The sequence below is a fragment of the Lolium perenne genome, chromosome 7, assembly GCF_019359855.2.
Source record: "Lolium perenne isolate Kyuss_39 chromosome 7, Kyuss_2.0, whole genome shotgun sequence".
NCBI classification, from domain to species: Eukaryota; Viridiplantae; Streptophyta; class Magnoliopsida; order Poales; family Poaceae; genus Lolium; species Lolium perenne.
Genome location: NC_067250.2, coordinates 110799610 through 110816440, shown reverse-complemented (window position 1 = coordinate 110816440; position 16831 = coordinate 110799610). Strand labels below are relative to the sequence as shown.

General features: G+C 45.1%; 1 protein-coding gene across 1 annotated transcript; it reads left to right on the top strand.

Annotated features, from left to right (window-relative positions):
* Window positions 1–14111: 14111 nt before the first annotated feature.
* On the top strand, window positions 14112–14621 carry LOC139833670 (uncharacterized). The gene has a single exon (XM_071824008.1). The coding sequence runs from the start codon at window positions 14112–14114 to the stop codon at window positions 14619–14621; it is 510 nt and encodes a 169-aa protein (XP_071680109.1).
* The last annotated feature ends 2210 nt before the right edge of the window (window positions 14622–16831 follow it).

Genomic DNA, 16831 nt, shown 5'->3' with positions numbered 1-16831 from the left:
TTCCCATGTCGTGATTATGTGGCCAAGCTGTAATGCCCAGCGGTGTGTAATCCTAACTGGCAACCGTATGGCTTTATTAAGTTAAAGTCGGGCAAAGTTCTGCACTTCTGCCTGTTATCTAAAAAAAATCAGTGCGGCGGTGCACGGCGGCAGCGCGTCCGTCGATCCGATCTGACCAACACAACCAGGACCGCGCAGCGAACGGCCTCCCGCGCATCCCCTAAGCTTTCGACCTGCGCTGACGATCTGCTGCAAACCCAGGAGGCGGCGGCGCTCGACAGCTCGAGTCCTTTATCCAGAGACGCGCAGAAAGGACAAACGGCGGCACGCAGGCACCGCGCGCGGGCGCGGAGGTCTTCATCAAGCGCACTGCAGCCCAGGACGAATACTGCATGCAGGCTCTCAATTCTGGACTGCAGATCTCCATCCACGGATGACTTCGACGCGAGATTTCAGCCTGGGAGGGCCACAGGTATGCGCCGACCCTGGGACTCGTGCACGAAGCCAAGTCCTCCGAACAGTGTTGATTTCATCAACCTCCCGGCACCGGCGTGCGGTCTACGGCATGCTGAAAATCGAGCGCCGACCGATGTTTACGCAGCCAAGAATCGCCCCTGCTTCCGCTAGAACTATCATCATCTCATCGACAAGCACTTCCTACAACCATCAGCATCGTCAGACGCCACGCATTGTCACACCGAACATCGCAACATCAACATCACAATTACGAGATCTTCATCGAGCGCATTCATACGCAAACCGATGTGGAACATGACTCCACCAACTTCAACAACATCGCATCAACATCATCGCCGTTGTGAGGGACATATGCAAGCGACACACCACCTCAACACGTATGCTGCTTCGACATCATCGAAACATCAGCGCCAAGGTCTGCATCACCGTGGTTGTCATCAACATCCTCGTCAAGACGTCAACACATCGTCGCCACACAACATCGTCCACATAATGGACATACAAGATACAACTACGACGCCCTCTGACAATAAAACTGCAAGCCACGACGCCAGCATTGTTCGTGTCCCACGCCGACATAGTCAGGTGGTTGCTGACCCAAGTACCGCCCATGGCCTCCTCCTTATTGACGTCGGCCATTGCCACCATTACTATCGGTTCCAACTTTGAAACCTCCATCATTTTCATGGAAATCGACTTGGTGATTATCAAGAATCAACACTTCCATCTCCCCCATTGCCAGCATGAACTCGTTGAAACCCAGTCCAGCGCCGCCGTGGGAATAATTTGCTATCGCAGCCGCGCCCAGCCCTCTCTTTTCCCTAGCTCGCTAGGCCAGATAACCTAAGCCAGCGTGAAATATTTCTCGCTAGTATAAACCCTAGCCATCCCGTTCGACCGACCGCGTAGGATATACCTATTGCTGCAAAATTGATGGGCCTTTGGCTGATGGCCCTTGTGGTCAAGTGACCATCTAACACTGCCGCAGGTTCAGCTCCCGAGATCGACTCGTAGCACACGCGACCAACTTTTATTTTGCAAGGAAACCATGATAATATTAAAGGAAGAACCTTACAGAAAGGAACCCAACAAAGATGAAAATTACAATCCAGTCCTTCTGCAACACAAGGACGCCGGCATGGAGCAGGGCGTGCCGGTGGCGCGCCGCCGCCACGTCTTCCTTCAAGCCTTGGATCAGAAGGCATCCCCTGGCGGACGGGAAGTCGCCGGACCTCGAACTCCGTGGAGCCTCCACCGAACTCCAGCTGCATCTTTGTCTTCCTTCAAAATCATCGGCTTCGAAATTGTCAACCCAGATCCGCCGCCACATGAACCCTAGGATGGGGATGGCGTTCCCACCAGATCTTCAAGACATACTTCAAAGTTGCAAGAATAACAAAATGAAGAAGATCAAGTTTCAAGTATGTCTTGAAGAAGAAGATGGTGTGAGCTCTCATGCATATCCTCAGGATATCAACATAAGGAAAAAAGAAAAAATGGTATGCAAGTTCAAGATGAGCCATCATGAGGGGATCATATCCTTAAAGCTTTCAATTCATATGGTGATCATGGATATGTGAAGATACGCAAAAGAAGAAGCTCTCTCATAGTGGTGTATGGGGGAGCAATCCGCAAGACTTCATCAAGCAAGCACACTCAAGAAAGGCGTTCCATCGTGTTGAGGTCAAGATCATCAACATGGAGCTCAAGTGTAATGATCAAGGTTAAGGGTTGGTCTTTATAGGTTCTATTTCTTACCGGTCTTGTGGTTTACGGTCATCAAGACTATCACATAGTTGTTTGTCTTGCTTAGCATAAGTTGTTGGTGAACATAGGTAAATCCTATTTATATAGGTTTTATGCTTCACAAATTAAATGCTAGTTTTATTCTGTATTTGTTTATCCATATTCGTAAAAGTTTTATATCTAGGTGGCATCTGTGTCCTTTCACCTGTACAAGAAGCATAGTAGAAGCTACCTTCAGCCACGAACAGAATCCAACTAATTTCAGCTTCTCTTGTATCGACTGGGCTGGTAAGTGGGCCTTTATCACATATACATACCTATAAAAAATTGTCCCCTCTTGGGATGGGCGGGCCATGGCCCGGGTTCGCCCTCAAGTAGCTCCGCTGGTGGTGACAAGGTTGGAAAGATTTATCAATTTTTTTTAAAAAGAAATGAGTTGGCTATAATTGTAGATAAAGCTTCCTCGTGATTGTTCTCTTCATTTTTATTTTACTTTTGTTGTCAAGATCTAGGATACAACTAATGAAAATAGATGGCATAGGTTTTACCGAGAAAGAAAGAGCACATGCTACAACAAGGGCTATATGATGGACTCACTATAATATTAAGTTTGAATTTGGCTAAAATCATTATATCTAAGATATTAGTTTTGTTTGTGTCGGTCGAGCTTGACAATTCCATCTGAACCATCTATTCCTATGAGTTCTCCCATGAATCTACGGAAACTGCCGTTCGTGATCTTGATCTTGATCTTGTCGCTGTTGTTTGGACTGATGAGCTTGATCTCATTTGGAAGAATTGTCGCTCTTCTCCATTTTCTAGAAGTGCAAAACGACAAGATCCATCCTGCATCCTCAAATGTTTAGGGTAATAAGTTCAGCGTGAGACACAAAAAAATAGTTTAACAATGTTCTGTACAATACATACCACGAGAACTTCTCTGGCCATAACAGGACTATCGTCGCATGCCCTTAACACACTAACTAACACGTGATAGTAGCCAATTATCTTCACCCTCACCACATGCATATAATTAGATGAGTTATCATAGGTTTTTTTTGGAAGGTTCACCTATTTTGGTGGGATTCTGATGGTACTTCACCTAAACATGTGATAATGTGTATTTAAAAATGCTATGGCTGAATAGCTAAAACACAAGGAAGTTTTATTATAACTCTAGGATTCTGGATTGTCTAAAATGGATGAAGTGGTCCAAATTTCCTCTTTGAATATTATGGGGGAGGGGGAGCTAGGGAACCCCTCTTGGAATATTAGGGGGCGGTTGCCCCCCCCCCCCCCCCCCCACCCACACACACACACCACCACCGTAATTTCTGAGTACGTGAAAGAAGAAAATAAAAGTTGCGGACTACACGGCGGCGCCACACATATGTCCTAGTCACGCGGCGCTCGTCGGCACTCTCGGCGAGCATTTTCTCTGACGCTTTGATCCGAGCATGCACAAATCACAAGGTTGTATATGCATGCAACATAGGACCGCTACTATCCTGACCCATTGTATGCTCATGCTCATGATGTTTGGTACACAAAATTTAGTGTTGTGATAACTTTCTTTTTCTAGACTCCACACGTTTGGTATAGAAACCCAGCTGTTTAAAAACGGAACCCAACAACATAAAGGACGAGACATCTTCGCATAGACGGAGAAAATATAAAGCATTCCAAAAAGTAGGTATGAATTGCTAGTCCACTTACTAGCTTCTTAGGTATACTTTCCGAAATAAGTATGCATGGTAGCCAGAAAGTTTTAGTTATCACATTTTAATTAAGGTAAAATCACCATAAAAAAACTTAGATCATATGCTTGTTATGGGATAGCCATCCGCGGCTCCGTGATAAATACACGCGGATGCTAGGTTTAAACCATAAAATGTTGTTGTTGCAGAAAAAATCACTTGCCAGCTGGTTTTCTAGGTGGGTCATGAAGATAAACAATGCATAATTGATTGGTCCTAAAACATGGTATTTTCCTAGGAAAAAATAGCTACCGGTTTATTTATAACACTTGCCTTGTTCTTACAGTAGAGATACCAAAAATTTCTTAGACTAGTTATCACTTGTTTAGAAGTAGTTGGTATGTTTTTTCGACATAGTTACTAGATTTTTGAAACAATAGCTACCGGATTTTTTTAGAGAAAGAGCTAACATGCTCTTCAGAAAAATGCTTCAATTTTTTTAGAGAGAGCTACAAGATTGTTTACTATTGGTTTCTAGATCCTCCAATTTGTGCAGTATAATGTGATGTGCTAGTGCTCATATGGCAGGGAGCCAAGCACAAAAAATTATTGTACTTCTTTTGTTTACGGTTACTAGAAAACTCAAATGTTCTTTTGCACCTATCAAATAATGTGTGTCATTATGTCTTATTTTCTCGGACTAATTTGTGATGGTGTGAGAGAAGAAATGGGGTGCTCATAACAAATTATGCATCTACATATATATGCTCCATAAAGCACCATCCTATGAAATTGACCAAGCATCAATGGTCATTGGAACACTTTTAATTACTGTAGCGTTCTGTATCTTTCACCATAATACCCACATAAAGCTTTTACTCTAGTCCATGTATGCTCTAGGCTTTACAGTGACGCGTAACGGATCGAACCATTATAAAAATCAGTCGTGTGCGCTAACGCACCGCATGATAGAAATATCCATGTGGCGCCTATGCATAGATTTGAATTTAAAGGGCGAGTTTGGTTGCTCACGAAGTGATTTCTCGCATATATTGGGCCAAGTTTAGAGCATTTACTTTGGAAATTTACGTGCTTGCATCGCACGATTATTAAAGCGGCCCAAAAGTTGGCCTAGGAGGCACACACATTTTCACCTTTTCCAGAAAGACAAGTTCCACGCTGCCGAAAAGGGGAAAATTTGCGCTCTCCCCGTGCAAGCTAGGTGATGGCGCGAGCTTTCTATATCTATCATTTTTTCCATATCTATTGTATCTCTATGTCTAGATTTGAGTAGTGACTTGTTAATGGCTATGGTGAAATATTTTGTTTATGGCTGCATACAAGTTTATTATCTTCTATAATAGTATTATCTACTAATTTATGAGTGCACACATATGTTGTGGGAATGCATAAGGTTGTCACCTTTGTGTGAGCTTAGAGGTTAGGTGTGGCCGGATATGATAGAAACCCTTTTAATAATATGTAAATCAACAAGGGGACAAACTAATAAGCACCTTAAAACTTATAGTGTTGGTTCGACTTTATATCTTAATAACTCTTTTGCATGCGCGGAAACGGTCTTGGAATCAATCACTGGAGGTGTATTTGCTCGTGTTTGCGGCTACACCTATTTATGGCACCTCTATGGAAGAAATAATAAACTATCTTTATAAAAGCTAGATGTACATCTAGCTAATATAAAACATGTGCTTCACCAATTAGGACAGCAAAAACAAATGACACAACCATATGCCTAGAACATTTTGGCCTTTGAGTTACACCTTCATCCACTCAACCTTGCATAAACCCCACCTTGCATAAGCTGTCTTGCATCTCTAGATGTAGCACTTAGTTGTTTTAGTTTACAGCTTTCTAGTTTGTAGTATCAACAAATTAAAACCTTGAATATTTTATTTTATTGCATTGCACGAAGACCATATAATTGGGTTATAGAGATTTACAGAATAGATAGTTTACTTTCATCTCCTAGTTGATTCGATACTCAAATACTTATTGAAATGTGCTACAATGATTTCCTGCTCTTGGGGATTACCAGTTATACATTTTGAAGTAGCTAGCTAGGACTTGACGAACAATTATGTCAAAGCATGTATATTATGTGAGGTGGTATATACTAACCCCTCACATGATGGTGAACTTGCGATGGTAGAATTACACCCTCTTTTGATATGGTGGTAGGATGACACCATAGAAGCTGATGCGATCGTTAGTGCGATCAAACTAGCTGGTAGAATGAAATTGTGATGCTTTTGTCTATACGATCATGCATTACTATGTTGACTATCTTTTGTTCTTAATTTGATTTGCCATTGTCTGTTCCTTACTTTTCATATGTATAGTCTTGGTAGAAAGGGTATAAGACTAGAGAGGCATAACAAGCTTACTCCCAGTGTTTAGTGGTATGTGGTGTACTACCTCATGGGAGGACGTCAGCCCATAATTGACAGGTTACGAGAACAACCTCCAGAAAGGGTATAAGACTAGAGAGGCATAACAAGCTTACTCCCAGTCTTTAGTGCATAGTCGGGATACTATGTATCTCCCAAGATCTTAGTACATGGCGCTCCGAAGATCGCAAGTCATGACGAAGGTAGTAGGCTCAAAGACTGCATCATCGTCAACTTGGTGATCTGGATCATGTATTTGTTGTTATCTTAACCGTGTGAGATTACATGTAATAAAACACTAAATTCTGAACTGGTAGATGGTAAGCTCACCAAGTAGAGATGCAAGATGACCATATCAGGCTTTATGCAAGCTTCCAAATGTTGCATCAGTCCGGCCAGCTCTTATTCCCTAATTGTTGCCACCCAACCAACCAATTTGGGCTAAAATGGTGCCTTCATTCAACATGGGATTTTATTGCCATTCAATCGAAGTGCAAAAACAGCCCAGCCACCGTTTTTTCCTTATGCAGAATGTGGCGGGCCAAAACGAAAAATAGAGAAAATCTCATGCCAGCAACCAATCTCGTGCAGGGAGTATGCAACAGCATGCCCAGCCAGAAAAATGCCACCAAAATCAATATCCACCCTCGAGACGACGAATGGGGATCACGCCGAGATGCAGCGGTGATGCCGCACCTGGTAATTAGATCATTGTCAACCGAAGAAAACCAAAAGCAATGCTAATTACTCCATCGCTGCATGATAATGTTAAGTCAAGATTGAAAACAGAATGCACTCAAGAAATTCAATCCAAGTCCACTGGATGTGCTCGGTTAGAACTATTTGGGTCATTCGTGAATTAAACAGATAAAGATTGGGCAAATGGACAGAAAAGTTGATGTCTAATGGACGGACACAGCGATTTTTGTAGATAATATTTCCCCTTGACTCTACATCTATCGTCCTAACTAACTTAAAGCTTGCTCCAGTATAACCCCCTCCTCCCAAACTTAATTTGGGCTTCTAAACCCAAATCCAAAGACTTGCTCCAGTACAACCCCCTCCCCCCAAACTCAATTTGGGCTTCTAAGTACAAATCCAAACCCATACCCAAATCCCGTAGGCATACCGTACTGATCCAGATAGCCTTCCACGATCGTTGTTCTAAAGCTGAAGCCTAAGAGGAGCAGCTTGTGAGGCTAGCCGGGATCGAGCCGTTAAGCCGGTTGCTTGAGGCGGTGATGATCGATAGCCCGCGGTTCTAGCAGACACCCGCCGGTATCGGGCCGGAGAGGTCATTGTCGTCCACATGGATGCCCCTCAGCACCGGCTAGTGCATCACGAGCTCCGCCGGGAAGGATCCAGTGAGCTTGTTCTAGAACAAGCACAGGAACACCAGCGACAGCAACCGGGCAAGGCTCGCCGGTATCTCCGGAAAGTTGTTGGTGTTGAAATTCAGATTTTGGAGTCACACCATCTCGGACATCTCCATGACGTAGCCGCGGAACTCGCCGGTGAGGCTGCTGCTCGCAAGCCCAATGGTGGCGCGCTTCCCCAGGTTCTTAAACGAGTCAGGTAGCTTGCCAGGACTGAACTGAATCAGTTTGAGCTTGAGCGTCTGGTGCCCCGTGAGCTCGCCGAGCTCCGTTGGGACGGTTCCGTTGAGCTGGTTGTCGTTGAGAGCGCATACCATCAGGTTATTGAGATGCGATAGCGTCCGCGGCACCTTGCTGGTGAAGCCACGTAACGCCCGTTGTTGTCGAGGGCGAGGCAGGTGAGGTTCTTGAGCTGCGACAGCGCCCACGACTCCTCAGCTCGCTGATCGCGTCAGGGACGGGGGCCGGGGACATTGATGTTTGGGAAGGGAGATCACCCGGCCGGCGCCATCGGGAGACGAATAAGCTGTGCGAGGAGGCCTTGGAGGACATGGGGGACCATGACGCGAGCGCCGGCGGGGAGCCCCACCCGCACTAGATCCGGAGCAGAACCTGCTTCTCGTTGACTTGCACCCCGGTGTGGCGCGGGAGGCAGAATTGAAGAACGAGCGAGAGCAGGAGGATGTGGAGGTAGGCGTGGCTTGGAATTTCCATGATGTGAAGTTCCAGCCACCGATGTGGGAACGAAAGGAGGCGTGCATTCAGCTTGGTTGGGCTGCCATCGTTGACTCCAGCTTGGCCGGACCGATCGATGTGCCTCGTCGCTGGTAGGCTACCGCTTGTCGTGCCTCTCTTTTGCTGGTCGTGTTATTCATACCTATACGTACATATTCATATAATTTAGTTGGACCATACGAGTTTAAAGGGGCTATGTATACCCGTTTAATATTAATAGGGTGTGCCTATGTCTCAGTCGACTGAGATTTTCTTAAGTCTCGGTCACCTCAGAAAAGTGTAACTGCAGTTTAAAAAATGTGCAACTCGGATCAGTTGCACGTTTCTAGTAGAAAAGTGCAATTGCATTTTTTTTAACAGAAAAGTGCAACTCAAATTCATTTTTGTGGGTGACTGAGACTTAAGAAATTCTCAGTTGACTGAGACATAGCAAAACCGATATTAATAACGAAAGGGTATCAAGCAATCTCAGCTGTCCATGTGTTTAAGTATGATGTGAGTTTGGAGGAGGGGTTGTACTGGAGCAAACATCATAACTTAATTGCAATGTCAACAGCTCTATAGCATGGCCCACGACGTAAACGACATGAAGGACGTAGACGCGACGAAGCTAATCACCAACTGGATTGAGGATCATGACAAGTAATGGGCTCGCCTACGTCCTCAAAGGCATCTTCAAACTTGCCCATTTCAAGACCGACATCTCCAGCCTTGCTCTAGCCAGGCTGGAGCTCAAGTTCTCTGCCCTCATGCGCGTCAACCCGATGGCCAGGGCGTCCAAAGCCATGCAAATAGAGCCAAAAGTCCTCACTTTTAAGCCCCACTCCCTCGATGTAGGGATGCCAGACCTCGTCACCAGGACCGGGCTCGGTCCAAAGCACATCGGCACCCCTCCCTGTGCCCCGGCCGGCGTGAATCACAAATAATTTTATGACGAGTACAAGCTACCACATCTTCGCCAAGGACTACGGGCATCTGGACATGCTGGATGATCATATGCATGAAGAACCAACACAACACCAAGGACCTTGCTACTAGCCATGGTTGCATTATATTTCTGAGGGATACACTGGAACACAAGCATGATGATCTGAAGGATACACGATGAAGTAAGAAGAAACGCAAAACAAAAGATGACTTACTATTACAGTTTTGTTTGTACGGACAGAAATACACAGTGACGCGATACTGACATCGTTCACGATCTTCAGTAGCTACACGCAGAATCTGCTACTTTTTACCATCTGACTCTGAATTTTCTTGTTCCTTCATATGCCCATCCTTACCAGATTTGAATATAAGGTCTTTGAGAGATAGTCGTGAGGATTCCATAGCCTTCCTTATCTGCATAGCAAGTTCATGCTAGTTAGAAGCTTACAAATGCATATTTGTACAAGTTGTGTACAGAAATTCAACAATGACAATGCACCCACACAAATAACAGTTCAATGGTGAGGAGGTTTCAGGGGTGTTCCCCTTTGGACCTACTTCCTATATACAAACTCTGAACTGAACTCTTGTCTAGCTTACCGGTTCCTTACATAAAAGACAACATAAATACTAGAAAACATAGGTACAACCGGTGCGCATAATCTTGAGTATGCAACGCATGTTTTGAGATCTCCTTCCTTTTACATCCATTCCAGAAATTCTCAAGCCTAACTTTGACCACCAAAATAAACTAATCATCCAGGCATATACCCCACATATGAATCCTTGAAAAGAATATATATGCACATCATGCAGGCATATACCCCACATATGAATCCTTGAAAAGAATATATGTACACACAGCTAGTACTTGTTCACTAGATTGGCTAAAAATTCCCCAAAACAAACAAGCTAGAAATTGGAACTGTGTTGCTGCTCCTAGCTTGCGGTGAACCCAGTACATGAACAATAGTAGTAACAAGTTAACAGCAACAGTACATGAACAACCCAGCAGAGCAGTCAGAGGCCTTGATCCAAGAACAAGAAGTCCCACGCTACGAACAGAGTAAACTTGTAAGTGTCGGTTCATTTAGTCTAATGAGTTTTATTCTTTTTTGACGGGGACTATGAGTCTTCTCTTTACGAATAAACTACCAAGCTTAACTTATAAACTAAGATCGCAATTTCATGGAGAAATGGGCAGAAACATGTAGCAATATACAGAAGCAGAGAAGAGATAACAGCCGCCTTACCGGGTTGGTGTAGTTGGGGCCGTAGTCGGCAGTGAGGAGAAGGTACGTGGCGACGACTGCGCCGACCATCGCCGTCCGGCGAACTACCCTCTCCGTCCTCGGGTCCATCGGCGCCATCGAGCCCAAGTTGCTTCGTTATTTTTCGCTTTTTTTTTTTTGAAATGCTACTTTTCGCTATTTTTTTTTTGAGATGTACTTTTCGCTATTGGAAGGACCGAACAAGACTGGAGAGACTTCTTTGGAGAAGAGTCGAGAGACTGCTAGTGCTAGAAGAAGAAACCGCCACGGTGCCCGTATTGGGCCAGGCCTTCAAGCTTTTCTCCTCTCGGGCTTTTAAGAATTTTCGCCTCTAAGCTTTCACTATTGATGGGCTGGACCCAGTACTTGTTCTCCCTCGTTTCGGCCAGGGAACGATACGTGAAGGATGTACAGGGACACAAATTGAGGTGACCTGGCTTCACCAAAATTCAGCAAAATGAGATAGTGGAGGTTACTATTTAGAGATAAAAGATGACTTAAACAATAGTCTAAGGTTATGCTCCATAGATAATGATGTGATCATCAAGGTCTATGGTTAGTCTTCTCCTTTCTCTGACCGCCTCCTATATTGGGGGTTTCAGACTTCGGTCCTTCGCTCATCGCCCGGCCACTGGTACCCGTGGTGGCATCCTCTTGCTCTGGAATGAGGATCATGTGGAAGTTTCTAATGTGCACCTCGGCACTCATCTCATCTCAGCTAAGGTCACTATTCGCTCCTGCGGTACTTCCTTCAAACTAACCACTGTCTATGGACCAAGTGACAATGCCGAAAAGGAAGTTTTTCTTGCAGAAGCGACTGCTGAGAAACCGTCTGACGACGCTAAATGGCTTATTATCGGCGATTTCAACCTCATCTATCAAGCGGAAGACAAGAACAATGACAACCTGAATTTTCGGCTGATGGGCCTCTTCAGAAGGGCCCTTACTACATGTCAACTCAAGGAGTTGAAGCTACAAAACAGGAAATTCACTTGGAGCAACGAAAGGGAGAATCCAACTTTGGTGCGTTTAGACCGGGCCTTCTGTAACGCCGACTGGGACTTGGTCTTCGAAAATCATATGCTTCATGCCTTGTCGTCGTCCCTCTCGGACCATTGCCCACTCCTCCTCTCCAATCAAAGTGGGCCACGGAGGCCACCTTCTTTCCGTTTCGAATCTTTCTGGACCAAAATGCCGGGCTTCAAAGAGACCGTTCAACTCGCGTGGTCGACGCCTTCCTCTCACACACAGCTGGTTCACAACATTAATCACAAGCTCAAAGCTACTGCGTCTCGGCTGAAATCTTGGAGCAAAGGTCTCTTCTCCGATTGCAAACTCCAACTTCTCATGGCCTTGGATGTCATCTTGCAACTGGATATCGCCCAGGAGACCCGAACCCTCTCCCCGGAAGAGCGAGGTCTCCGCGCTGACCTTAAAAGAAGGGTTAAAGGTCTAGCAGCTCTAGAACGTTCTCGCAAACGGCAAGCTTCCAGGATCAGGTACCTGCGCGAGGGTGATGCTAATACTAAGTTTTTTCACCTTCGCGTCAATGCTAGGAAGCGCAAGAACCACATCCTTAGACTCAAAATTAATGATGGATGGGCAACAACTCATGATGAAAAAGACAAGTTGATCTTCGATCATTTCTCCAGTACCTTGGGCCGACCCCCTCCACGACAGTTGGATTTTAACTGGGGTGCCTTGAACCCCACGGTCCATCCCCTTGAAGACTTGGGACTTCCTTTCTCGGAAATAGAGATAAAAGAAGCCATCGACGACATGCCAATTGATAAGGCTCCGGGACCTGATGGTTTCTCTATGGCATTCTTCCGCTCCTGCTGGGATATTATTAAGGATGACCTTATGGGTATCATAAATGCCTTCTCTGAACTTTCGGCGCAAAACTTTCACGTTATCAACACCGCAAATATGGTGCTTCTACCGAAGAAGGAAGGCGCTGATTCCATCACTGATTTTCGGCCAATTTGTCTTATTCATGTGATCCCAAAGATTATCGCCAAAGCTATGGCTCGTCGTCTCAGCCCGAAGATGAATGAGATCATATCCCACAGCCAAAGTGCTTTCATCAAGAATCGAACTATCCATGATAACTTCATGTACGTCAGAAACACGGCCCGCAGGCTTCACCGCACCAAAACGCCATCCCTTCTCATCAAGCTGGACATCGCCAAGGCTTTTGATTCTGTGCGGTGGGATTATATGCTTGACCTCCTACAACGCCTTGGGTTCCCCCAGAGATGGCGTGCTCTGATGTCGATTTTGTTCTCCACGGCCTCCTCCAGGGTGCTCCTCAATGGGATTCCGGGAAAGAACATCTCTCATGGACGCGGCCTCAGACAAGGAGACCCCCTCTCGCCTCTCCTGTTTGATATTGCCATTGACCCGCTTCAGAAAATCTTGGAAGAGGCTACGAACTCCGGGATTCTTCATCCTATGCCAGGCGGTTTTGTGGGTCCCCGGGTCTCTCTTTATGCGGATGACGCGGCCATCTTCTTGACTCCTACAGAACATGACATATCAGGGCTTGCCAATATCCTTCGCCAGTTTGGAGAGGTCACGGGAATGGTGACTAATGTGATGAAGAGTTCCATTGCCCCTATCCAGTGTGCAAATGTTGATCTGCCGGCTATCCTGACGAACTTCCCAGCGGCGATGGCTTCTTTCCCCATAAAATATTTGGGTTTGCCTCTTTCCCTTGGACGGCTCAAGAAGGCTGATCTTCAGCCATACATTGACAAAGCAGTGGCGCGTCTGAACCCTTGGAAAGGCAGGTTCCTCAACCGTGCTGGATGCACCACTCTGGTTAAATCAGTGCTTTCTTCTATGCCTATCTTCCTGTTGACGGCCCTAAAGGCAGACAAGGGCATTTTAAAGGCTTTCGCAAAAATTAGCCGTGGCATGCTATGGGCCTGCAAGGAGGCGGTTAGCGGGGGGAAATGCAAGGTCAATTGGCATAAAGTTTGTCGCCCCAAGGAGCTAGGTGGTCTTGGAATCCTAGACCTGGAAAAATTCGCTCGTGCCCTCAGGCTTCGTTGGCTTTGGTATGAATGGACGGCACCGGAGAAACCATGGGTCGGCACGGAAACGCCTAATGATGCCTCTGATCTGGATCTCTTCAACGCCGCAACCAGGGTCACCATAGGCAATGGAGAAAAAGCCTCCTTTTGGTCTTCTTCGTGGCTGAACGGCGCCCCACCTAAGGACCTCGCTCCTCTGATTTTTTCGGCGTCCAAAAGGAAGAATCGGACCGTGCGTGATGCCCTCGATAACCAGAATTGGGTGGCTGACATTGCGGTTGAGGCCTTCACCATCGATCATATGGAGCAATATATCCGCCTCTAGGAGCTTGTCTCGAACATTAACCTAACCCCAGACACTGATGACTCCATCGTCTGGACGTTGACTCCCAATGGTCGCTACTCGACCAAATCCGCCTACAAGGCTCAGTTCATGGCGGCTTTACCTTGCTCGTTTGGCAACATCGTCTGGAAGACTTGGGCTCCCCTAAAATGTCGTTTCTTCGCATGGCTTGCTGTCCAAAATCGCCTCTGGACCGCTGACCGTCTTGCCAAAAGAGGATGGCCGCACCCTCCTACTTGCCAGCTCTGTAGATGCTCCCCGGAGACGGCCCGGCACCTCCTCTTCGAATGTCGCTTCTCCAAGAGAATATGGAATGCAGCGGCTTCGTGGCTTTCTTGCCCGGACCTTATCCGCAATATCGGAACTGGGAGACCAAAGGTGCTGGATTACTGGCAAGCTATCGCCAGAACCCCCACCTCCTCTACCAAAGGTCTGCGAACTGCAATCGTGCTGATCGCCTGGGAGATTTGGAAGGAGCGAAACGAGCGTGTTTTCAACAATAAATCCTCCTTACCCTCGGAGATCATGCTCAGAATTAGAGACGAGGGCAAGGACTGGATCTTGGCCGGTGCAAAAGGTCTAGCAGAACTCGTGGGCTGACCGTGATGTAATGTTTTTCTCCTTCGGGAGAGAGGGGTGTCCCCCCTCCCTCCCATCTCTTTTTATTTTTATGGCTCCTGCCATCCCCATGTTTGCTTCTCCTATATTAATATAAGGCAAAAGCTTTTTTGCCCGTTTCAAAAAAAAATAGAGATGAATGTGGATAGACAAGGATGGAATGATCAAGGTTTGATAAAGAACTTGTGTAATGTCCCTGGCAAGAGTTCAAGAATAGAGTTTAAGATATACCATGAGGATCATGGTAGAAATATGATTTGGTAAAGGACAAGGAAAAAATAAGTCAAGAATGGTTTCCTAATTCTTTCATATTTTTTTATTTGTGGTTGAATAGATATCCATATGTGTTTGCAAGGAATACCATATTATGATCCTTTAGAAGATTTGGTATTTGATCCTTACTTAAGGTATTGTGTAATAGTTCTAGTTTTATTTAATCTAAACCATAGATCAAATCATCTCTACCCAAAATAAGGTTTTATCAAAGGTCACATTGAGGTTTATAGAACTTGACTGATGATCTACTTCAGTTCCATCAACTCAAGTGAAACTTCAGTTACTACGACAGGTTTTATTTGAAAGCGCAAAAATTTCCTAGATTTTTCATATGCATGAATGCAATGCACACATCTGTTTCCTCTCTTTTTTTTAACCCCAAATCCTGAGATGTTAGACATATTGTCCTCTGCTGTACCCTTGAAGGGATCTCTGTTTTGGAATTCAATTTAGAGGATCAAATGGTAATTTAAGTAGGAAGCTAAACACCATGTACAAAACGTTAGATGCACTTACTTTTGGCTGGACTGGTGGTTAGGGTTGTCACCCCTCCTCCAACAGTTTCTAAATTTCTTTAGGTGTCGCGCCTCCCCTCTCTTCACAGTGATGGCGGCGCGTAATGCCGGAGGATGCAAGCTCCAATTTCATAGGCCCTTCGACCTGGCAGAAACGGTTGAGTGTGATAACTTGATAAGAGAAATCCACCCATGACATGCGTCATAGGAGTATGACATGAAGCCTGGGGGAGAGAGGGTGTTGTTTTTTCGAGCTGAAGCCTAGAGCAACAGCGCAAGTTTTATCACGGTGGCAAGGATGACAAACTTGTCGCAGCATTCAGAGTGAATGGATAGGCTTAAGATCCTCAAAATTATCTTCAATCCGATTGGCCATCTTCAAATATTGGCTTTACAGTTTTACTTTAGGTGTGGCCTCCAGGCAACTCCAATCCAGCATACATTTAGGGCTTGATTGGTTGCTTGCAGCGATTTTTTCCGTTTCTTCTCGGTGCATGCAATTTGGCCCAACACTTATCGTATGAGTGGAAATTTAATTTGGGCCAAATTTTGTACTGCATTTGGAAACTAACAATTTTACTTGGGTTCTGTTGGAGAAACGAGATGCACTATGATTGGTAGCGTGCACGTTGAGGAGGGTTGTGGACCAAACTAATTCAATCATAATCACCTCTAATCTTCGTAACCGTTCATCTATCCGAGATAAGGTATACATGAAAAAGACGTGCCTCGATGTTGTGATTCCATTCACGTCATCGGTTCGTCGTTTTGTCCAGTGTTTCAAACACGGTTTCGTGTTTCTTTTTAAGCCCTTTGTGGATGAGTTTTGTCAAAGTTTCGTACATGGTCGACCATTTCAAAATTCCTTCGGGGAGTAGCTTTACCTCACCATTTCACACTACTTTCGTGTTCAAAATTTTATATTCCGATATTTGTAAATGAGTAGATCTATAACTATGTACAATATACTAGTAATATGTAATACAAATGTTAAAATGGAGAACTATGAACACAAAAGTCGTCTGCGATGGTGAGATGAAGCTACTCGTCGAAGGAATTTTAAAACGAGTGATTGGTTGTGAATTTTTTTGACTAAATTCAGCCAAAAAAGTTTCAAACGGGACACGAAATTGCCATTCAAATACTTGATTAAATCAGGAACCGTTCATGGGAATTGATTCGTAACATCAATACACATATTTTTCGTGTTCAAAATATTTAAAAGTAACCCACCATTTTGTAGATCGAGGAGGATTAAGATGATGCAGATTAGTGGCAAACTTAGGTAGAAATGCTTGTATGCCTCCAGCCGGCCACTATTGCGCTCGTCAGCCTGGCCACGGAAAAACGGCTGAATCGATGTTTTTCTTAGGCCAACTTTTCTTGTATTTAGGGCTGCTT

What these genes read in the sequence shown, in the direction of transcription:
- LOC139833670 (XM_071824008.1), top strand. Translation starts at nt 14,112, where the DNA reads ATGGCGGCTTTACCTTGCTCGTTTGGCAACATCGTCTGGAAGACTTGG.